The sequence below is a fragment of the Oryza glaberrima genome, chromosome 7 (assembly GCF_000147395.1).
Source record: "Oryza glaberrima chromosome 7, OglaRS2, whole genome shotgun sequence".
NCBI lineage: Eukaryota > Viridiplantae > Streptophyta > Magnoliopsida > Poales > Poaceae > Oryza > Oryza glaberrima.
Genome location: NC_068332.1, coordinates 9931216 through 9955267, shown reverse-complemented (window position 1 = coordinate 9955267; position 24052 = coordinate 9931216). Strand labels below are relative to the sequence as shown.

The following is a 24052-nucleotide window of genomic DNA, read 5'->3' as shown; positions in this document are numbered from 1 at the left end:
TGTCTCCTCTCTCTCTCTCTCTCTCTTTCCCTCTCGACGGCGGCGGCGGCTTCGGCGGCGCGGCGGAGGCGGAGATGGCCCACCGGCTGCTGCGGGACGCGCAGGCGGACGGGTGGGAGCGTTCCGACTTCCCCATCATCTGCGAGTCCTGCCTCGGCGACAACCCCTACGTTCGCATGGTATCGTAACCTCGCCCCCAAACCCTAACCCTCTCTGGTTGATTTGATTCCTCCGCGTGGCCGTGGGTGGGTTGGCGTTGCGGCCGAGGGATTTGTAATCTGGGCTGGTTTGGTGCGGTTTCTGTTGTGTGTGTTGGGGACTTTCGGGTAGATCGGCTGCAAACCTAGGTGTTTGATTCGGCGGACTGAGCGTTACAGTCAGTGTGTAGCAATTTTAGTTGAGACCAACTAAAATGATTGTTGATAGTTCTATCAGAGCTCTGAGGTGAATTTAACTTCTTCATTTTCATGTCAGTTAGTATAATTAGAGAAATTGGTGTGCTTGTGTTGCAATGAAGTCAGCATGATTATAAAAGTTGTTTCAAGTAATTTGGCGTAGCTAACAGAATGAGAAATTATCAAGCTAAGACATTGAATTAGGGTCCAAGAATGTGTCCTAGATGTCAGACATTGGCTGCCTTAATCAAATTATCCTTGTTTTCATCTTTACTTTCCTTCATTTCTTGACGTAGGCACAAGATTTACTGGCTTTCTTGTTTTCTTGGCAGTTAAGAGCAGAATACGATAAAGAGTGCAAAATATGTGCACGTCCTTTTACTGTCTTCCGTTGGCGACCTGGCCGGGATGCAAGGTACAAGAAGACAGAGATCTGCCAGACTTGTTGCAAACTGAAAAATGTCTGCCAGGTCTGCCTTCTAGATCTTGAATATGGTCTGCCGGTCCAGGTCAGGGATACAGCACTTTCTATTAATTCAAACGATGCAATCCCAAGGAGTGACGTGAACCGCGAGTACTTTGCGGAAGAGCATGATCGCAGGGTATGTCTCCTTTTTCATCACTTATCATTTATATTATTCTAAACCAACATTCAGAAATTACAATACTCAACTAAATATTGTTTACATCCATATCCCTGTTCTTTTTTCACTTTTTTTCCTCCTGCAACTAGGTGTGTCCCCAGTGTTCTTCGTTTCTTACTGTCTTCTACTGTAGGAGTAGGATAACACATTAAAGAAATTAATGTACTGTAGGAGTAGGATAACACATTAAAGAAATTAATGGGCTTTCTTTACACCAGAAATCAATGGTCTACCATGATCCACTGAGAAATGCAAAATGAATGCACCTTAAGCTTATGGATCTCAATAACAAAATTGTTCACTTTTTGAAGTACTCTGATCTGACAGATTACCTACACGTGTTTTCTGATTACATCATTCATGAGCAACTTATTTTTCTCCATTGCTTTGCTAATGGTATGCATTGTTTATCAAAAATGTAGGCCAGAGCTGGAATTGATTATGACTCTTCCAATGGTAAGGCACGTGCCAACGACACCATTCTGAAACTCCAGAGAACAGCGCCATATTACAAGAGGAATCGAGCCCATGTCTGTAGTTTCTATGTGCGTGGTGAATGTACAAGAGGTGCTGAATGCCCTTATCGACATGAGATGCCTGAAACTGGAGAGTTATCTCAGCAGAACATCAAAGATCGTTACTACGGGTATGTTTGTAGTGATTGTGCATACAATTTTTCGAATTGCATGTTTCTTGTAGTTCTCTATAGATATTGCTGTATTTCTATATCTCATTCAGAGGCAACGATTATTCAATTAACGATTATTTCATCATTGTACTCCAAAGATGCATATTGATCTCTTTTTGTACCTTTTAGACCTGTTATTTCTATTTTTTATATTAAGATTGTATCATCAGAATTAAATCCCTGTGTAGTGTCTCAGGATGCAAACCAGCATATGCAGTTACTTGTACCTCTGGATATGAATTGTATCAAAAATGTCTATGGATTGATAAAGTAAAAGAGATATTTCTATATTTCAATTAATTTCTCTATCCAAACATGGATGAAAATTGGGCTTATCTATATCTATACTCCTTCAAACATTCCTAGTGGTGGCGGTAGTTCTGCCTCCACCACCACCAACTGACATGTGGTGCATGAGATTGGTGGCTCCCACATGAGCACTCTGCAGTTCCCCTTTCCCCTTTCCTAGCCATTTGACTTGCTTACAGTGGGAGCCTTGTGAGGGTCAAGTGTTCCAGTTGGGCTGATCGAGGAAGCGGCGGCTGCCTTGGTTGGCAGAAGAATCAAGGGCATCGCTTGGAGTCACTGGTACAGGCCACCACATGCAGTTGTTTTCAGCGGACAAGCCAAGGCGCTGTCCCATGGATGGAGTGATGGCATGATGGGGAGGCGAGGGAGCTGATGCTGTGATGGGAGGTGGAGGCCCTCTACGGGAGAGGAGTCTGGAGGTGAAGGCATCCACCGTGTGCTGCTCTCTCCACGAGTGAGTTAGCAGAGCTCAGGTGTGCTACTTGGATTGGAAGAGGAATGGGAAAGAGCCTGTCAATGCCTTCACGTGAGCTGACTTGTATCCTCTCAAGTTCGAATGTCGTCACTAGCAGCAGGTGCAGGAGACGTTGTCCAGAGTTGAGACAAAGAAAGAGAAAGGATTTAGAAGGGAGAATATGGAGAAGGGAGGAAGAAAAGCAGGCAGTGCTGGTGCAGCTTTTGCGAGGAAGAACTTCTGTGGTCAATTTTCTTATTGCTTTGCTTTTCATCGCCTCGATCAAATAAAACAGAATCACAAACACAAAATATATCTACAGTACGAGGCAATGGTTTTCTTACGCAGATACCATATGAGATTATCTGTATTATATCTTGTATCATATACTCCATTTTGGATTCTTTTGGTGACATGTTTTTATTCGGATTGGGTCGTAAGTCCTATATTCATGAACTTAGATTTATGGGGTCCATGAAGGATCCAAAATATTTCCTGACACCGAGCAAAACTATGAATGAAAATTATAGGCATTAATGACCTTCCTCGATCAGGTCAATGTGGTTCCTGCTAGCTGAAATTTGTGCAAGAGGAGAAGCTTCATTCAAATCTTTGCCTTTTCACTTTTCAGATGAAGAACACTGCCCAGCCAAGTAGAGGCCAGATGTTCTTCTTATGATCAAGAGAGCTCATAATTATGTTTTATGTTAAACGATCTGTTACAACACATGGGTATCTTGTTAGATGCACACCAAGCACAGATCTATAAAATCATGTTCATGAGATGAACTGACTTACTCCCTGTTACAAGCTGGGTTAAACCTCTGTACTCATTGGTTCATATTGCACTTAGTCCTCTCTATATATTATTTCTTCTGCGTTCTCTGACATATTATTTTCTTACACTTTGCAGAGTTAACGATCCAGTTGCTTTGAAGCTTTTGAGTAAGGCTGGTGAGATGCCATCCCTGACACCCCCAGATGATGAGAGTATAAGGACACTTTACATTGGTGGCCTTGATAGTCGAGTCACTGAGCAGGATTTGAGGGATCAATTTTACGCCCATGGTGAGATTGAGACCATAAGAATGGTTCTGCAGCGTGCTTGTGCATTTGTGACTTACACTACAAGAGAAGGTGCTGAGAAAGCTGCAGAGGAGCTCGCTAACAAGTTAGTCATCAAGGGTGTGCGTCTGAAGCTCATGTGGGGCAAGCCTCAAGCACCAAAACCGGAGGAAGATGAAGCTGGGAGGCAAGGGCATGTTGCACATGGAGGAATGCTCCCTAGGGCTGTAATATCTCAGCAGCAGAGTGGTGACCAGCCTCAACCTCCTGGGATGGAAGGCCAGCAGCAACCTGCTTCGGCATCATACTACTTCAACATTCCAGCACCGCCAGCGGCAGAGCGGACACTGTACCCTTCGATGGATCCCCAGAGGATGGGTGCCTTGGTCGAGTCACAGGAGGGCGATGGCAAACCAGGTCCACAGCAGGCTGGGCAAGGTCAGGCATCAAGCAGCTCAGGACAGAGTTATCCTGAGCCGCCACCACCATATTACCATGGTGGTCAGTATCCCCCCTACTATCCACCTTATGGCGGTTACATGCCCTTACCTCGCATGCCATACCAGCAGCCACCACAGTACCCAGCTTATCAACCTATGCTGGCACCACCAGCACAGTCGCAAGCTAGCTCATCGCAACAACCAGCACCGGCAACGCAGCAGCTGGGTCAAGGCCCTCAGCAACAGACAACCCAGAACGGAATGACTTAATCTTTTATTGGTAATGTTGTATTCCTGGAATCTGTTCTGTGGGAGATTGTAACCCTTGTTGGTAACCGGTTTTTGTATGTTCTAATTTGTGATTAGCAGTAAAACTACCCGGTATTGCTTATCTGAATCAAAAACTGAGGAACATGCTGGATCTTGTCCAGCCATTAAATTTTGTTCCGTTAACTGGGAATTGGAACTTACTCATTATCGTGCTGTTATCGTCGAGATGCAATATTGAATAACCAACTAACAGCTAATTACTGGCTAACTTGATAGTGAACTGCCTTGTTCGAAGGACAGTACAAACCGGTTTCAGGGATTAGAATCAGATTCAGGCACTACTGAAGGGACTCAGTGAACTTATTCCAAAAAGAATTAGGAAAAAGTACATAGAAGGTCCCTCAATTTGTCATTGAGTTATAAGATCATCCCCCAACCGCAAAACCAGATATCCGACGTCCCTTAACTATTCAAAACTGGTCACAATAGGTCATTCGGTGGTTTTGACCCTGGCTTTTGTCCTACATGGCGGCTGAGTCAGCGTGGGACCCATATGTCATGTTGCCACGTCATCTCTATCCCCCTCTTCTCTTCGTCGGTTCCTCATCTGCGCATGCCTAGTCGGCAATGCTGGCGTCTAACACCTCGCCCATCCACTCCTGCACCACGGCGCACCCACTGCGACAGGTCGACGCCGTCGAACCCCGGCACCGTGTTTGCCGGCAGCTTCCCCGTGAGCATCTTGAGGAGCACCACGCTGTCGCCGTGGATGAACGCCACACCATTCGGGTCCGCCTGCGCGATGCGCACCCGCGACGTGAAGCCGAGGCACGCGCGACGCACAGCACCGTTGCTGTTGTGGAGGAGGGAGGACAGAGCTCCGGCGCCGACGAAGTAGTAGGCACGGAGCGATGCGAGGTTCTCGTGGCGGAGGGCGGCGAGCTCGGCCACCTTGTTGCCGCTTCACTTCGATCTTGTCGCTGGGCGAAGCAGGCAAGCTCGCTGGCCTCCCCGCCTCCTCGTCGGCCCAGCCTCCTCCCTCTTTGTGCGTGCTCACCGCCAGCATTCCCGTATCCTTCCTCGTCGCGCGCGCGGGGTGAAGCGGGCAAGCTCGCCGGCCTCCCTGCCCCACCCTCGTCGGCCCAACCTCCTCCCTCTCCGTGCGCCCGCCTCCTACCTTTTCACGCGCGATGGGCGGAGCGAGCGAGCTCGTCGGTCTCCCCGCCCCCCTCCCCAAGCATCACCTCCTTGATCCATCTCTGTGCGTGCTTGCCGCTAGCATCCCCGCAGCCTCCCTCTTCGCGCACGCCGAGTGGAGTAGGTGAGCTCGTTGGCTGTTGGTATTTCTTAATGTCATTACTAAAAATATAATTCCCAGCAATGGCGCAGAAATACTTCTAGTATATTATGGTTACAGAGTTCATCCGCAAGCGCACGGATATACCATTGTAGCATTTCACCCGAGAGTATTCCAAGGGTATCGTATTTATTTTATCCCGTGGGAAGATCATAGTAGAGAGAACTTGACTAATAATTTATATGTTACTTGTGATAATCAAAGTCTAAGGAGGGTTTAAGATAATCCAAGGGTAGGATGACACACAAGCTATAAGTTACTCATTCTCATAATAAAATATCTAAGCTACGTGAAAGAAAAGAGAAAGATAATATATTCCTATACTTCTAGTATACATAGTATACATACATTCCAGTCATCTGATATACTAGCTAATACCCTCTATCTGATGCCCTCCTGGTACTTCGAAAAGCCACCCCTGCCGAGTTCCTTACGACAGCCCGTCATGACCATACAACCGGGACTAAATACGGAGGAGTACCCTCCCCATGAAATTAACTTAGGACTATATACACGCGCGGAGGAATACCCGTACTGAGCTGTCACCATCAGCGGCCCACTTCTCATCCGCAGCATATAACCCCAAATAATGATATCCCGTAATCTAGACACCACGTCTAAACTACCAGATACTACTCTAATATCATCGTCACGACATAGAGTAATTGCATAAGCAAACATTGTACCCGCACCAAAGCATCTCCCAGATAAGCTAGCAGCATATTCAGTATAACATGAATATAATGTAAAGTAGGCATTCATATACTTGGAAAGTATTTCAATACCATAAATGTATAAAGAGGAGTATTCTAAATAAAGTACAAAGCTTACAAAAGAGGAAAAGAAAGCTACTAGAGTCATACCTGAACTCTTCCGAAGGCTTCCAGACTCTCGATTTCTACTCTATTCCTATTCCACTAGCTTAAGAACACTAAACTAACTTGAGAGAATATGAGAGAGCTCTTGCTTGAGGTGTGTGAGTGAAGTGAGAAGGGAAGCTCCTTTTATAGGCAGGTAATAACGGTTGTGACGGTTGGAATGGCCGGTAATACCCTCCAACCGTCATTGGGGCTTCATCTCAACCATCCAGCCAAAACCTAGATCCAACGGCGGCACGGTGGGTTCGGCAATCAGTTTCGACAGTCAATATTACCAAAATAGAGGAGAACTAGTTATGCTTGCAATGCATATACATGTTAGAATAATAATATACTGATCGCTACCGACCGTCAACATCGGCCTCCCCGCCCCCTCTGCCGACCCCGCCTCCTTCCTCTCCGTGCGCGCTCGCCGCCGGCCTCCCCATCTCCTCCCTCATCGCACGCTCGCCGACAGCAACTTCCCCATGGTCTTCACTTCAATATTAGTGAACCTAATACTAGTGGAATATTATTATTCTAACATGTATATGCATTGCAAGCATAACTAGTTCTCCTCTATTTTGGTAATATTGACGGTCGAAACTGATTGCTAACGACCGTCAACAAAACCCCCCCAAGCTTGAACCTTTGCTCGTCCCGAGTGAAGGACAAAAGGAAACAAAATCTTGGTTGTTCATCAGAAGTTGCTACTATGCTGTATATCTTAAAGGTACAGGTGCAAGGTATATGTACGCTCTCTCAGATTAAATAATCTTTGGCACGGTGGCTTATCCTTACCCCTGATTCCCACGAGACACTGCTTCTCCTTGCATTGGGCAGTTGAAAGACAGAACAGCAATCAGAGCACCAATGACCCAACCTTTATTCAACTTTTATTCCGGAAGTTTTCAAATGATTTTGCAAAAGAAAGCCAAGTTCCTCATATGATTCACTCAGTCTCTCTAAGTGTATCAATATGAATTCCTCACCATTTTTGCCCTTTTTTATTCCTACTCTAAGGTTTGATATGTGAAGCTCGGTAGGGATCAAACATGGCATACTTGCATTCACATTTATTACTAAGTCAAAAACTCAGACTAAAGCAGATAACTAAACATACTCAAGATCAAGATCGTACAAAGTGTGTATGTGATATATGGTGGAAATGGCATATGAAGGAAATAAAGAAAATGCTTCTCCTTTGTACTTACTTCCTTCTCCCAAAAATCTTTCTTTTATTGATTAGGAGAGGGCATGGCTGCATTTCTTTTTTATCATGCTCATGCTTGATAGAGCATAACTTTATTTTTTTAATTTCATAACCATGCCTTTCCCTCCTTTTTTTTTCAAAAGGACTTTCTTTTTAGGAGAAGAAAGTACATGAAAGCATGGAGAATTTATTTTGATGGTAGGATGGAAATGGAATGGATAATTGCTTAGTTCCCAGTTCAGGAGTTTAGCATGTGCATATATGTGGGTGTATGATCTTGATCATAGAGCATGAGAAGTATCTACACAAGTCACAAGAATTTGACAAAATTTAATGGAATGGCAAGTAACCAAAATGGTTTAATCAAGATGGCACATTTTTGGCTCTAGTAGGAATTTACATCAAATGAGGAACTTTCAAATTTATCATTTTAAAAAACAAAACATCTGGAATTCAAGTCAAACTAGGATTAGGACCATAGCAACTCTTATTTACTATCTCATATCTTGCAACAACTTAGACTCAGATCAGCAAGTGCATCTCATTTACCTCAGGTTCCCAGATAATTGTTGGCTATTTATATTTGACATTTAAGAGAGCACTTACCTATGAACCCATATATAAGATATATAAAACAAAGCAACTATTCATCATTTCAACAAAGAGAACTAGTTTGTCTTACCTAGCCTATCTTTTTGGTATTTTCTATTTTGCAAATTTTTATGTTGTTTTTAGGTTTATAAGATGCAAATTGTAAAGCAAATATGCAATTGTAAAGGGAAATATGCAATGTGATACAAGTTACCTCAGTGTGTGTGGGGGGGGGGGGAGATGTCTCCTCCCAAGCTTGGCTTTCGCTCAGGGTCCTTGATAAGGATTGAACCCCTAAAAGCGGAAGTACGCTTGAAGGTCATCGTGCTGTTGCTGTATCATGTTGTTGATGTTGGCGAACTGAGCATCAGCAGTCTGTTGCCATTCTTGCGTCTGTGCTATGTGTTCCGTGAGGTTGTACTGGATGTCTACGGTCTGCACATCAAGCGTATCCATTCTCCTAGTGATTTCACCTAAGTCCCAACGAGAGGAACTTGAGCGCCATTAAGTTGGAGATGGAGGCACACCGCTTGATTTGGGGGGTTGGTTGTCCCCCCATTGTATGTCATGAGGCACATGCCATCGGTCCTCACTGGCACTTGCCCAGCTTGAGACTCTGATGCTATGGCGTGGAGCTTGGGTCCATCCGGGTGCATCCCCAGTTGGCTCCCAACCTGCATCATACATTTGCACGAGTATTGAGGATGATGAACTTTCCCGTTCATTACTTGCTATGTTGCGCGTTTCCCTGTATGCTCTACCTGCACGAGATTCTTTTATGGTCTGCAGGGGAATGGTTAGTTCATGATAGTTGTGCAAATGATACCCCGCATTTGGCAACGGGATTTCATTTGTACAACCGGGGAAAAAGTATATCAAAGATCCATCTACTACATGTTTCAGAATATGCCCTTGCACTAGATAATTCTCATCAATACACGGACGAGCAACTGAGATAAAGGCTATTTGGTCACTAACAACCCCTAGCCCTTTTGCTATCCGAGTAATCACAGAAGTGCACTCAACAGGAGCAGAGAATCTTATACTCTCTAACCATTGTCTTATCATACATTTCATAGGAGAAATTTTGATCTTTCCAACCATGGCAAACATGATAATTAATACATCCCCCCTAATGGGTCTAAGATCACCTCTAGAAAACAAAGTCATAGCAATCCACTTATGCATGGGCCTAAGTGTAGGATTATGGATATCATTCGTCCTAGGTTTCTTGCAGATTGGAGCACCAAAAATATCTTCCCAAAACATATTTTTCTCGAGAGATCGATTTTACAGGAATCGTGAAAACCCAGAAGTGTACTTAATCCTTTCCATGTAAGTGTGTATTCCTTATGGAAAAAGCGAAAGGAAATTCCATCTTATATTTCTTTCAAAGTGCACAAAAATTGCAAAGTAAGCAAACGAGAACCAGGCTCATCTAACACAGCAAATCTCTGCAGCTCCCGTGAGTATTCTCGCGTGTGAGCATACTCCCGGTCACTAAGTGTTTGAATTTGAGGAAAACTATCAAAGCTTGAATGAACTTGAGAGCAAACTTTGGAGAGGGAATAAAAATGTGTTGAAATGGGGTGGATTTCCCTCTCCCGGCCGGTTGGCTTAAGTAGTGCACCCACAACGGTCAAAACTGACCTGTGGGGCCTACTAGCCGTTTGTCACACCCTGAAGTTCTTCTCCCAAGGCTAGAGTAATTAATAAATGTTCTCGAGAAATTACCTGTGTAAAAGCAAGAGAGAAACCCTAATTGAATGAATGCAGATGATAATCGGAAATGGCATGTGGAATTTTTCTTGGGTTCTACATGTCAAAATATGCTAATAGGATTTTTAGTGGAATTTTTAGAGCTCTAGAAATAATTTTAACCAATTAAAAATGAGCCCGAGCAATTATTTAATCCCTAGAAATTCATTTTCCCCTTTTCTTTTTCTTTTTCCCCTCTTTTTTTTTTCCTAATGGGTCGCCGGTCCATTCTTTTTCTCCCCTCCCCTCCCCGCTAGGCCGCCCGAAGGCCACGGCCTAGCAGCCGCCCGTGCCTCCCCTCTGACCCGGGGTCGCCGATAGGTGGGGCCCACCTGTCGGGTCCTCCCCCAACCTCCGGCCGGGGGAGGAGGCCGGCCTCCCCAACCGCCGCTCCCGCCTCTCCCGCCTTCCGCGCGCCATGTCGGCCACGCCCGAGCGTGCGCCCGCCTTCCCGACGCCCCTCAACCCCATCTCCCGCTCGCCCGCGCCGACAAGATGGCCGGGATTCAATTTTTGAATCCCGCCTCTCTCTCCACCTCCACCTCCCCCACGTCGCCCGGCAAAATCGTGCCGCTCCCGGCCACGTCCGGCCCTCTCTCTCCCTATTTAAGCATCACCGCCCCTCCCTCTATCTTTTTCCCCATTTCGCCGAACTCCCCCGTGCCCTCCTCCACCCTAGCGCCGTCGCCCTCCTCTCCGCCGCCGCCGCCACCGCTCTGGTCACCACTAGCCGCCGCTAGCCGCCGCGCCGAGCCGTGCCATCGCCGCCGTCGGGTTCGCGAGCCCGAGGGCCACGCCGTCTGCCCCTCCGCCGCCGATTTCCGCCGCAAGAGTCCCGTTCGCACCGCACACCAGTGAGCTTCGCCATGGCCGCCGCCTTCGGCCGGCGTCCTAGCCATCCATGGTCTCTCACTCTCTCTAATCCCTCTCTTTTGATTCCTTAGGTGATCCCAAGGCTCGGCCGCTCGTCGCCATCTTCATTCCGCCACTCACTGTCGTCGATCGTCATCGGTGAGGAACCCCTCCCTTTCCTCTCTCTCTCTCTCGCCCCTTAGCCGTGCTCCGTTTAAAAACACAGTGAATCTTCTAAAATTCATAGAAAGCTTACAAAAGAGGAAAAGAAAGCTACTAGAGCCATACCTAAACTCTTCCGAAGGCTTCCGGACTCCCGATTTCTACTCTATTCCTCTTCCACTAGCTTAAAAACACTAAACTAACTTGAGAGAATATGAGAGAGCTCTTGCTTGAGGTGTGTGAGTGAAGTGAGAAGAGAAGCTCCTTTTATAGGCAGGTAATGATGGTTGTGACGGTTGAAATGGTCAGTAATACCCTCCAACCGTCATTGGGGCTTCATCTCAACCGTCCAGCCAAAACCTGGATCCAACGGCGGCACGGTGGGTTCGGCGATCAGTTTCAACCGTCAATATTATCAAAATAGAGGAGAACTAGTTATGCTTGCAATGCATATACATGTTAGAATAATAATATACTGATCGGTAACGACCGTCAACATCGGCCTCCCCGCCCCCTCTGCCGACCCCGCCTCCTCCCTCTCCATGCGCGCTCGCCGCCGGCCTCCCCATCTCCTCCCTCATCATGCGCTTGCCGATGACAGCTTCCCCATGGTCTTCACTGAGACCAAGTCCTGGCGCTGCTCGGCGGGCTCCTGTCCACCCTCGGGCCGACGGGCTTCGCGTCGTGCTCTGTGATGGTGCCAGTTGGTCTAGCCTACGGCCACCACCACTGCCAACGAGGGCGACCGCCGCCGGACCTCCCCCTCTACCGGCTCGCCCAGCTGGCCGCTGCCCACGCCATCGATCGGTTTCGACCGTCAATATTACCAAAATGGAGGAGAACTAGTTATGCTTGCAACGCATATTCATGTTAGAATAATAATATTCCACTAGTATTTGGTTCACTAACCTTTTGCGGAGAATAACTATAAAGTGTAGGAGAATTGACATTGAATCGGATGATAAATTAATTGGATAATGTCGAGAATCAGACTTATGCATGAATGGGCCAAGAACTCAGAATTGTCACGATGAATTGGGCCAAAATTCACAAGTCAGCATAAAGGAGCTGTAGAGGAGGCCGCCAGCCGAAGATGGGCCGCGATGGCCCAGCCCATGGTTCGGCCAAACCTGGTTGTTCGGCCGAACCCATCCTGGCGCCGTCGGATGAAGGGTTCGGCGTGGACGTCCTGGATTGCATCCCAATGACGGTTGGAGGGCACTTTGGACAATTCTTCTTCCACAACCGTCATAACTACCTCTATATAAGGACTTCACCTTCTCACTTCACTCACACACCTCAAGCAAGAGTTCTCCCATATTCTCTTAATTTTAGTTTAGTAGTATCAAGCTAGTGGAATAGGAATAGAGTAGAAATCAGGAGTCTTCGGAAGAGTTCGGGTATGGCTCTAGTAGCTTTCCTTTCCTCTTTTGTAAGCTTTGTACTCTATTTAGAATACTCTTCTTTATACATTTGTGGTATTGAAATACTTTCCGAGTATATGAATGCCTACTTTACATTACGTTCATGTTATACTAAATATACCACTAGCTTATCTGGGAGATGCTTTGGTGCGGGTATAGTGTTTGCATATTGTCACGACCGGAAATAACCCAACGGGCGTTCCTTACGTGCGTGTATTATTCCTGGTCCCAGGAGGCAAGGTACACCAAAAGTTGATACAATACAGAGTTTAACAAGCGGAAGCGTAAATAGATAATTTATTACATGGGCGGCGAAGGCCCAGCACACACGAAGACAAACGAAAAACAACGGAAGACTAGGGCGACGACCACAAGCGCTTGACGGCAGGCACGAGCTAGACACCAAAGCCTTCATCTTCCAGGAACTCCTCTTCTGGGTTTGGGAAAAATTGAGCAAGACTGAGTACAACCACCGTACTCAACAAGACATACCCACAAGTGCAGAATAAATGCAAGGGAGTACAAGGGAGTTATAATATAGGGGGTTAGGGTTTGCAGTAAACAGCATTAAAAGACACTTAGTTGCTCAAGCTATTTGGTAAACACGATCCTAGAGCTATACAAGATTATTAATCAAGGCCGTGAACCCACACGAACCTGCCTTAACCCAAGGCCTACGATGATTCAGACCGAACTGGTAACCCGACCCTGGGTCCCAGCTCGTCCCAAGCCAACCCAGGCCAACCATTTCACATTTTAGTTGTTAAGCAGGTTTTAAGAATTTAAAACACTAACTTAGGTACATTGCTAGGCTTGCCCATAACCGAGGGCGGGCTATTCGAATAGGTTATACTCTGATCAGAGGTGTACATCTTTACCCACAAGACATGTCTTCCTCACGTGTAACCACGTGCCACATACCACCACGGCATACGGACAGAAGACATGACATAGTTTCCAACCCATCCCAGCCATAGACAAGAGTACCGACCCAACCCCACCTACGGCCGGAACCTCCAGGACAGGTAGGCAGGACTGAGCCCCTAGTAGCAGAACACCAGCCCTGTGCCATGACATCTCGACTACCGGGCCGCAGCTCGTGTAGCCTTCATTTGCCCTAGAGATGTCCATCGACCCCCGACTTCGTCCATCTCCATCCGTGTACTTTTGTTTATAACCAGACTGAGCCACAAACTAAGCCTTACCCACTAGACATGTGGAAGTACGGTAGTGCTTTGCAACAGAGGCCCGAAGACCGGTCCTTATGTGGCCGAGGTGCTACTATCAAAACCATGCACCCCGAGCTCAGCCTAAAACCATTTTGAGGATTTTGAATAGAGGGGGAGGTGTGAATCCAATTCCACAATAATCCAACCATTCCATAGTGTCCAGGTGATATGAATATTCCCAAAGTCTAGAGTTGTAAACCACCTAATGTTGCCTAATTAACCAGCGAAGCATCTACCTAAGTTTATACTAGTGGAACCATAAATAGAGTACCTACTAGTTGGGGTTTTATTTTCCTAGGGTGAACAAGGTAATAATAACAATAGCAATAATAATAAGGCCATAACAAAGGTAAATAGGCATGGCTAAATAAAACAGTGATAACGCGGGAATTTAAATAAAGCGAAAATGCAATAATTTAAATCAAAATAATTTTATAAACTGGAATTCAATATGTTCAAGGATGATGTGACTTGCCTTGCTCGCTTTCCCAAACATCAGCTTCAACCTCCACGTAGAGCGGATCTTCCGAAGCTGCAGCGTCTACACGACCAATGGAAAGGAAAAAGGCTTTTACTCTAATAAACTCCATATAACAAGCAGGAACAAAGCACAAAAATGGGTTCTTGACTTCTTAAGGAAAAATTAGAGACTTGAGCGGTCCAATTCCGAGTTCAAATGGCCAAGTTACGGCCCTTTGAAGTTTATATGCTCTTTAAGTGAATATTTGCGAATTTCTTCATTTAAATTTTAATTTAAAAAGGATTTATTGCGTCAGCCGAGGGGAGAGGGCGCGCGGACCGGGTCCACGGGAGTGGGGCCCACGCGGCAGCCTCACGGTCCACGGTGGACCGGGCGCACTCGGCTCGCACCCGCCGGCGCCGTGGGCCCCACGCGTCAGGCACACCCGAGGGCGCGGGCGGCTGACGGCCGGGCCCCACGCGGCGGCCACTCGGCGCGCCTGAAGGCGGCCACGACGGCGCAGCCGGTGGGAGGTGGCACCCGCGCCCCTATGGTCGCCGGCGGCGGCCATAGGCACGGCGGAGCAGCGGCCGAGAGAGGGGAAGGGAAGGGGGAAAAGACGCGGCGGTCCACGGCTCACCCTAGGTCGACGGCGACGACGAAAAAGGCGGCCGGAGCGGAGGAAGGTGGCGGCGCGGCTCGGGTCGACGGGGTCGGCGGCGTTCCGGCGGTCGGCGAGCTCGGCGAGGGGGTGGACGGGGTCGACGGCGGTGCGGCGAAGCCGGAGGAGGCGACGCCGGGGCGGGAGACGGTCCCGGCGAGCGGAGAAGGTCGGCCGGAGGTCGTCGGCGACGGAGGAGAGAGATGGCGACGGCGCGAGCTCGATTCCGGCAGGAAGACGGTACGGCAAGGGGTGGAAATGGGCGAGGGAGGCGCGGGGAGGGTTTAAATAGGGTTGGAAGGGAGAGAGGGCGGCCGGGAGAGGAAGGAAACCGGCCGGGAGGTCCGGCCGCCATCAATGGCGCCGGTGAGATTTGCGGGAGCAAATCCGCCCGTTTGAATGCGAGAGAGAGAGGGAAAAATGGGGGGAAAGGGGGAGGGGATCACGGGGAATATTTCCCCCCACTTTATTGCACATGGGGACGGCGGGATGCGGTGGATTCGGCGGCGGCGGCGGCGCTTGGCGCGGGCGGGGCAAAGGGAGTGGCGGGAGGACGGGGATGACAGGTGGGCCCCACCCGTCAGCGAGGGTGGCGGGCGGGCCTGCCCGTCAGCGGCGCACGCGCGGGGAGAGGCCGAGTGGGCCGCGGGGAGAGAAGGGAGAGGGGGAGGGAGATGGGCCGAGCCGGCCCATTAGAGGGAAGGGGACTTTTTAGGGTTTTTCTTTTTATAAAACCTTTTTAACTTTGTTTATTTCTTAACCATTATTATTTGTGCCCTGAAAATTCCACTAAAATTTATTTACACATTTTAGGCTTTTAGGAAATATACAAAAATCCTCTAAGCCTTATTTGTCTTTTACTTTGCACATTTTAATTTTTGGAGGCTTTCACATGGATTTTAATTATTCTAGGCATAATTTAAAGGATATATTTTAGGGTCGTTTTGGGACGTGACAGTTGTCGACGAAGCTGGATGTCATAGCAGTAGAACCTTGAGCACCAATTGCCCCTACTTGGCTCGCCACTGTCGACGGTGGATACCCATAGACCGGATATAGAGGGTATTGGGGTACGCTGGTACAAGGATCTATGTAATACGACATCAAGCAGGCAGAAAACAAAGATTATACTGGTTCAGGCCCCTTGATAGGTAATAGCCCTAATCCAGTTGATATGGGATTATATGATGGAAACCACAGATTACAAAGAGAATAGTGGAACTTGACAATACCGACAAGATCGTAGTCGAGTTGATTCGACTAGATCTCCCGGCGACTTGGCTCCTGTAAGCTCCGGCTTCGTAGGCTGTGGTGGATGTGTTGGCAGTAAGATTCGATGCCTTAGGTCCTCCCGGGGGGGTCCCTTTTATACCGCAGGTCAACTGGTCTCCCAGTAGGACTCGGAGACATCGGACCCGACACGATAGAATGACGACCCAGTTCTATCCGAGTAGGACTCCTTACATCTGTGAACTCCATAATGGATTTCCTTAACTTATGCCGAAAACGTCCGTATACGCGCAAGTATACCATATTGATATGTGACGTATATCGAAGGGTAGAGGGTATACCTTACCCGTAACCCTGTCAAAGCCGATCAATGTTGGACTTGATCAGACCCTTAGACCGCCGATCAAGCTTGGGCTTTTCTTCATGCACAAGCTGCCGATTGACCTGGATTGTAGCTTCAATATCCCTGCGCTCTCGGCGATTGGCTAATCTTTGCTTGGCCTTCCCCAGCTTAAATTGATGTTGCTCAAGATAAACGACTGGAGTAAGGGCGTTGGCTAGTTCATCAGGGATCAGAGCTTGAACTTCATGGACCCGAGTCCTATTCGACCCACAGCCTACCACCAAGCTGTCTAGTGATGACTGCTCTAGCCGATGGGAAATGTCTTCAAGTGTTTTCTTCACGTCATCAGACAAGGGAGCTAGAGCCTTGCTGGTGGTATCATCTTCTGTCTCTTCATCAAGATAGTCTTTGATATCAAACAAGAACAGATCAGCTAAGACCTGCAAGAAAGAAAGTTGAGGAGAGTTAAGCATCAAGACAAATTATACAGCCGATTTGAGATTCTTTGAAGACAAAACTTACTGGGATGGTAGGAGCAGTGGGTTGTTCTTCTTCCTCAACATTATGACTGCCTGCGGCTGATGGAGTATGATCACTTGATTCGGGCTGCACAGGAGGTGAAGGAGGATGAGGGGGCTGCAAAAGACAAAGTGTTATGAAAGATCGGCTATGATCAAATCAGTGAGAGAACTTATACGACAATCTTACTGGAGGAGCTGGTTTAAGGGTTGTTGCTGCCAATTTCTTCCTCACAGCAGTCTTCTTTTTCTGCAAGTACAAGATTTATAAGAAATTGGTTATGAGTAAATAGTTGCGAAAGGAGGTCAGGGAGAGATGTTTACCCTTAAAAAATGAGCTAGGGCAGAAGGAGTTGGAGGAGTTTGCTTGGGTGAAGCCGATGGGTGTAGGAGCAGTGGGTTGTTCTTCTTCCTCAACATTATGACTGCCTGCGGCTGATGGAGTATGATCACTTGATTCGGGCTGCATAGGAGGTGAAGGAGAATGAGGGGGCTACAAAAGACAAAGTGTTATGAAAGATCGGCTATGATCAAATAAGTGAGAGAACTTATACGACAATCTTACTGGAGGAGCTGGTTTAAGGGTTGTTGCTACCAATTTCTTCCTCACAGCAGTCTTCTTTTTCTACAAGTACAAGATTTATAAGAAATTGGCTATGAGTAAATAGTTGCGAAAGGAGGTCAGGGAGAGATGTTTACCCTTAAAAAATGAGCTGGGGCAGAAGGAGTTGGAGGAGTTTGCTTGGGTGAAGCCGATGGAGTTTTCTCTGTGTTACTTACTTCGGCTGCAGCTTGATCAACATCCTCTTCAATATCTTCTTCATCCAGAGCTTGCTCAATGGATGGATCTAAGGCTGGCAAAGCATCCGCTGGCTTAGGCTTTTGCTTCTTGGCTTTCTTCTTGGGAGCCAGAGCAGATGGATTGATTGCTGGTGCCTTGATCTTTTTTCCTGCCAACATTGGCTGGTTCTCTCATCTGTCCTTGAAGCAGACATGAGGTCTTGGGGGCATGATAGCCGATGACTGGAGGAGTTAATCCACCACCATTTGGCAAGAGGCCTGGAGCATACTCAATATCTCTGCCACTATTGCTTTTGCGTGGAGTAGAAGATTCTGTTGTCTGCAAAGTAAAGGGAGAGATTAGTTAAGATTCAAGTCGGCTACTAAATAAGTATTCAAGGAAAATTGATAAAGTAAAGATGTACTTGAGGGACAACATCGGGGACAACGGTTAGTATTTAAAGCGAGGCGGTAACGGTCGGAAGAACGGCAAGTGCGATATTCTCTCGGAGTCTCAGATAAAGCAAATCCGAAACATTACCAAATATTCCGTACTTGGGGGGCATGTGTTAGCGACAAAATTTGGTAATCTAAGTATCAAAGATGAAGATAGAATCGAAGCGGAGTTCTAGATGGAGATCGCTCCGGAAACAGAGTAGGGATCGGCTGAAATCCGAATCGGCTGCGGCCAGGATCGGCAGAGTCTGAGTTGGACAAGGTTAGCCGATTGAGCCGAATCCGACAATATGATACGGCATACGTTGTTGTGTTGGGTTGATGTGCTTCATGAGGGTTTCCATGCATGGATAGAGTCCTAAGAAGTCAATTGTATCTATTAATTAGGATATTTCATGTAATTTCCTTAGAGATATGTTTGGGTAAAAGTCTGCCGCAAAGACTTATGGTATCTTAGAGTTTGTTAGCGATAAGAGTCATGTCCGATATGGACATATTTTGTAATCTTGGGTATAAATAAACCCCGAGCCCTATGTAATCAAACAACACACGTTCAATACAATCTCGGCACATCGCCACCCTTTTACTTTCGTTTTGTTTCGACGAGTTCTTGCTTTCGGGTTGAGCTGCACCGGTTTCGATCTTCAACTAGAGGTAAAACTTGTTATGGTGGCTTGCGTTCTCGGGATTTGTGCTTCCATCTTTATGGTAAATCTTGATTGTCTAGATATTGTCTAGATATCTAACGGCTTGATTGTCTAGATATTGTCCTTCTTTTCATACTTATAGCTGCATCAATTAGGTTTGACCTTATAAGTCGTGATTAGAATCATAATCTCTAGCCTGCTTTTTGGTTGCCAATTAGGGTAGTATCGGGGTTTCAGCCAATCTTACCTGATTTAACTACTTTTATCTTATATGCTCGATTGACATGTTAAATCTATCCTTTATATTAAGATCTCGTTGCATGTAAGTATATTAGGCTTCTGTTTGGTATATTCCACTTGCTTTAATATCTTAATATAGAGTGGTATCGGAGTATTAGCCGATACATGCTAGATCTATCTGATCGGCTATGCTATGAACATATATAGTCTTGTTGTTAATATATATTTCGATTTAAGTGATTTATACTGTCTCGGCATGGCGACCGATCTATCCCAATCACTTGATTTAAGTATATACTGACATAAGGATTATATATTGTTAGTATCTATAGCCGATCGAGTAGATTTAGTTCTTTCTTACTTATCCATGACTGTCGATCGATTCACATATGACATCGGCTTAAAGATAAATGATATGTCATCAGCCACTAGCCGATCGACTATCGTTTATAGATTTAACCGTGGTTTCTTTGTCTTTATTTCTTGTTGATTGCAGGATCAAATCAACTGGCACGCTCACGAACCTAAAGGCAAGCTTTTGGACCTGCACTGGAGTTAAGCAGATCTCCCAGGCCTCGTGTTTTTACATCATCAGGTGCGCGAGCAGCGGGACCGGATCGGTGCCGTGCATCTGGGACGCGGAACCGCTTTGGTGGTGTGCCACAGTTTTGCGGGAGCGAGGAGATCCTGCTTTCCACCATTCTGCCATAGAGCAGGGCCGCGGGAGCAAGGTGGTCCTGCTCCTCTGCTCCGTGGAACCGGGCCTATTCTGCGTTTTTGCTCCGTGGAACCGAAGCAACTATCGTATATAAACCCTCCCATACAGGTGTATAAACACAAATTATTAAAAAAACTATATTTCTAAATTTTTTTCTAGATTCTACTAGGGCTGTTCGTCGGGTGAATCTAGTCGGCGAGTGGTCGCGGCGGTCGCAAGCAAGCGGTCGAATAGGCCAAGCCGCCATGTGTGCGAATTTTATGCATATTTTTTTCGTTATTATTATTTCTAATAACTCTATCTACTAGAAAATATTTTTTACTATAAATTTCACTAGATAAATTCATCCTAAATAAGACAAAAAAATTATAAAAAAATAATTCTTCAAGATAATTATAACAAATTTTGATTAAAAATCCTTCGATATTTTTAAAAAGTCTACAAATAAACTTTCTATATACAAACTTAATGCACATGTAAACTTTCTACGTATAAACTTTATGCATATAAACTTTCTATACATAGATATTATAAATAGAAAATCATATGAAAAAAGTTAACATCATTTCTGTAACAAATCAGGGAGGCTAAAAATGAACAATAACTTTATTTCCAGTATACAAATCGTGGAGGCTGATTACGGCATGATACATACATGCATGCATTAATTAATTATTTATGTTGAAACATGCATACCATATGTTCATACAAAAAATAGAAATTTCGACTGATTTAACATGGTATGCTAAAAAAAGTAAGGCCGGTGAAAATTTTAATAAAGTAACTTTAACCTTAGTCCGTTTTATAAAAAAGTTAATTACATTTTGGTTAGGTTTAATTACCACTGTGACAAGGCATTCACATATGCTTTATATTATATAGCCTCGCTGCAGAGTAGTACAACGGGGTTGTATAATCTAAGAATAAAAGTGGAGACACAACGTTTAGGGTGGGACTCCCTTTCTTATTCCAATTCCTTCATCCAAGTGTACAAATGATCATCCCCTTCCCTCTTTATACAATGTAATCTCATATATGGAAAGTTCGGTGATGGGCCCAATAATTGCATTGACACTCTCCCTTGGCACTCACGGTGTGATGTCTATGCCTCGCTAAAACTCTATAAAAACCCAGTGGGAAAAATTGGAGAAAGAGTACATAGCACACGCTGACATGCATGTATGTCGCACCTCTCACGGATTGTCTCATTAAAAACTTTGATAAGAAACTGCAGGAAAACTTATCCAAGGGAAAACGAGTAAAATCTACCCAAATTTTTGCTTTGATTTTCTTAATCAATTTTGGATACTTGATTCTTCGGATCAAGTCTTGTTAATAGGCTAGCAAAATTTTCCCCCTAAATTTTTCATATTCTTTAAATTTGAACTCATTACTTATATCTTTTCAAAAGATAATACGAGTGATGTTCCAATGGTCCAATCTTGCATGATTTTTCCATGACTTATAGAGTTCGTATAATCCGTTAGTACTGGTGCGACGTACATATCATTATCTTCATGATAATGATTTTGGGGTTTGGACAATATTCGAACCATGTTACTAAAAATGGGGAACCATGTGCGAGGAACCTATGTATTTTCACATTATTATATACTATGGTTCATTCTTCACTTGTTGTAGGCTTACAGGCCTAAGCAGCATTGGTTTCTACCAAAATTATCACAAAGTCATTCCAAAAGAGTGAGCTTTCTTTCTTTATGCGATGATATTCGGATCATATCTTGGTTTGAGGCTTTTAATACTAGTATGCGAATGCCCAATCGAAAATTTCTTTAGCCATCTATTGTCAACTACGACTCAACTTGTGGGTTGATCTTTTTAATTGTTTTTTCAACTTCCGGTTGACTACAATGAGGTTTTGCTATATGAAAAGAACATTGCCCATAATGGGTCTCATTGCCAATTCCTATTGATTGCATGAAACACTTTGCAAGAATCCATAGATATAAGGGGGTATGCAATTCTCGTATGCTTCTTCTTGTTGTTTGATTCTTTGACATGGGTATGATCCTTTTAGTGTACCGGCGTTGGTGTGCACTCCATCTGCTCGTTTTCTTCCTTGATGGGAAGGTGAGGCATACCTGTTCTGAGATTCCATACCATTTACCCGGTCTCAACTGGCTCCCCCTCAATTATTGGGGTACTTTTAGGGTGAGTTTGGTTACTTGCATTCCTTTAGCCTGGCTCATCTCTCTCATCCAGGCTAAACTTAACCTAGATGAGGAGATACACATTCAACAGTTTGGTTGTTTGCATCAGTTTAGCTCCATTGAGATGAGATTTTGTTTGGTTCCTTTCATCAGAGATACGGTTTGGATGAGATTTTATTTGGTTGGCTGGATCGATTTGAGTATGGTTACCTCTTCATCTAGTTAGGTAAGATTACCTCTATAATATCAAATATTAAAATATCATATTTAACTAGGCAATAGCTTTGAACAATTTATCACATACTATAAATAATATTAGTGTTAAAAATCACCCAACATTCTTTACACAAACAAGTACCAGAACCAAAAATTCTTGAATTCTAAAGAAACACTGAAATCCCCCCACATCACATTTTCATAGCAAAGCGATGAACAAAAAGAAAAGCAAAAGATAAAGAAAAAAAAAGGAGAGGAGCGCTTCGCCTCCTCGTTGTCGTCAAGGAGAGGAGTTGTCCTTTCCTCATCATTGCCGGCCATTCCCAGCACGTCTGCCGCTGGCCACTACCACGCTCCTCCACCGCTCGCCTCTATCCGGCCCCGCCATGTGCCCTCCTCCACTCTTCTCTCAAAAGAAAAGAAAAAAGAGAAAAAAAAAATCCCCCCATAGATATCGTCATCGGTTTGCTTCACCAGCACTTGCTGCTCCTAGCCACTCATAGAGAAGGGATGCAACGCTGGCAATGGCTAGGAAGGGTGGCGGAGTCGATGAGGCGAGGTCTCCACAGTGGTTGGCCGAGCTCTGCCGAGCTACTCATCAACACCGACTCCAGATCTAGCGCCTACAAGCCCGTAGACGCCACATCTGGCTCTTGTGAACTTGAGGTGTTGATTCTACTGCTTGAGGTGAGGGAATTCGAGGTTGACTGCTAGTTCACCACCGGAGGCTCCATATAATGGAGCTATTTTTTTGCCTAGGTTTGCCTCGATGTCGCGATGAGACACCATGAAGTCGAGTAACTTCTTGGAGGGGACGCCAAAGGTACATTTCTCTGTATTGAGTTTCATCTTTAATGTACATAGGTTGTCGAAAATCTCCTTTACATCAGCGATTGGTCTTCTTTTACTTGGGACTTGATGACGACATTGTCCACGTGGGTCTCAATGTTGCGGCCAAGTTGTGTGTGGAGGCAGTTTTGCAAGGTGCACTGATAGTTAGCACCAATATTCTTGGGTCTGAAGGGCATTGTTATGTAACAGTAAGCGTCAAACGGAGTGATGAACAATGTCTTAAGCAGTCATTTGGATTTAGAGCAATTTGATGATATCCTGAGTAGGCGTCAAGGAGGTAGTCGTCTTTCGCCAAGTGATTCGACCTCAGGTGATAGAGGCATGGGTCGTCCATGATTCTATTGAAGTCATCAGCCTTGGGCGGTCGAGGCTGGTGGTTGTTGTAATTGCCGCGCTTGACAATGTTGACAGTTTCTTTACCCTTCCGTTTTACTCCATTGTTCTTGGAGGACTTGGGGTAGTCTCTTCTGGAGGAGTTAGGAGCAGCATGCTTGCCAAGGTGGGCCGTAACCGCTGCCTCAGAGTTAGCATCCTTGTTGGCCCGATTAAACATATGACGCACACTTGTCGGGGTCTTTCGGGCCCACCATTTGATGAAGTCTTCATTCTTGGCGCCCTGATGAAACACTGCGATGACTTCCGAATCCTTAACGTGTGGGATGGTGTTGTGCTTCTCTGTATACCTCCTGATGTAGTCCATGAAGCATTTGTTTTTGCGTTGGACTATCCACTATAGGTCCCAAGGCGTTCAGAGCGAGGAAAGGTTCCCTGAAAGTTGGTGATGAACTGGGCTTTGGGATGAGCCTAAGAACCGACAGTGCGCTCAGGGAGGGTAGTTAGCTAGGCCCGAGTAACTGATGTCTACATAATCGGCAAGTAATTTTCCATAACCAACTGATCTCCTCTTGTGGCTCTCACAGAGATCGAGTATACCGACAGCTAAGAGGCTGATCCGATTTACCATCATATTTCTCAATCCCTGTCGGCTTGAAGTTAGAGGGCCAAGTCAATTGGCAGAAAGAGTTGGTGAAGGCTAGGACCCCATTGGTGTG

General features: G+C 45.7%; 1 protein-coding gene across 1 annotated transcript; it reads left to right on the top strand.

The window, feature by feature from the left end:
• LOC127780408 (zinc finger CCCH domain-containing protein 49) lies at positions 1 to 4448 on the top strand. Its single transcript, XM_052307318.1, has 4 exons — positions 1 to 179; positions 728 to 997; positions 1462 to 1685; positions 3404 to 4448. Exons 1-4 carry the CDS (start codon positions 75 to 77, stop codon positions 4263 to 4265), a joined length of 1461 nt encoding a protein of 486 aa, XP_052163278.1. The 5' UTR covers positions 1 to 74; the 3' UTR covers positions 4266 to 4448.
• Positions 4449 to 24052: the final 19604 nt, after the last annotated feature.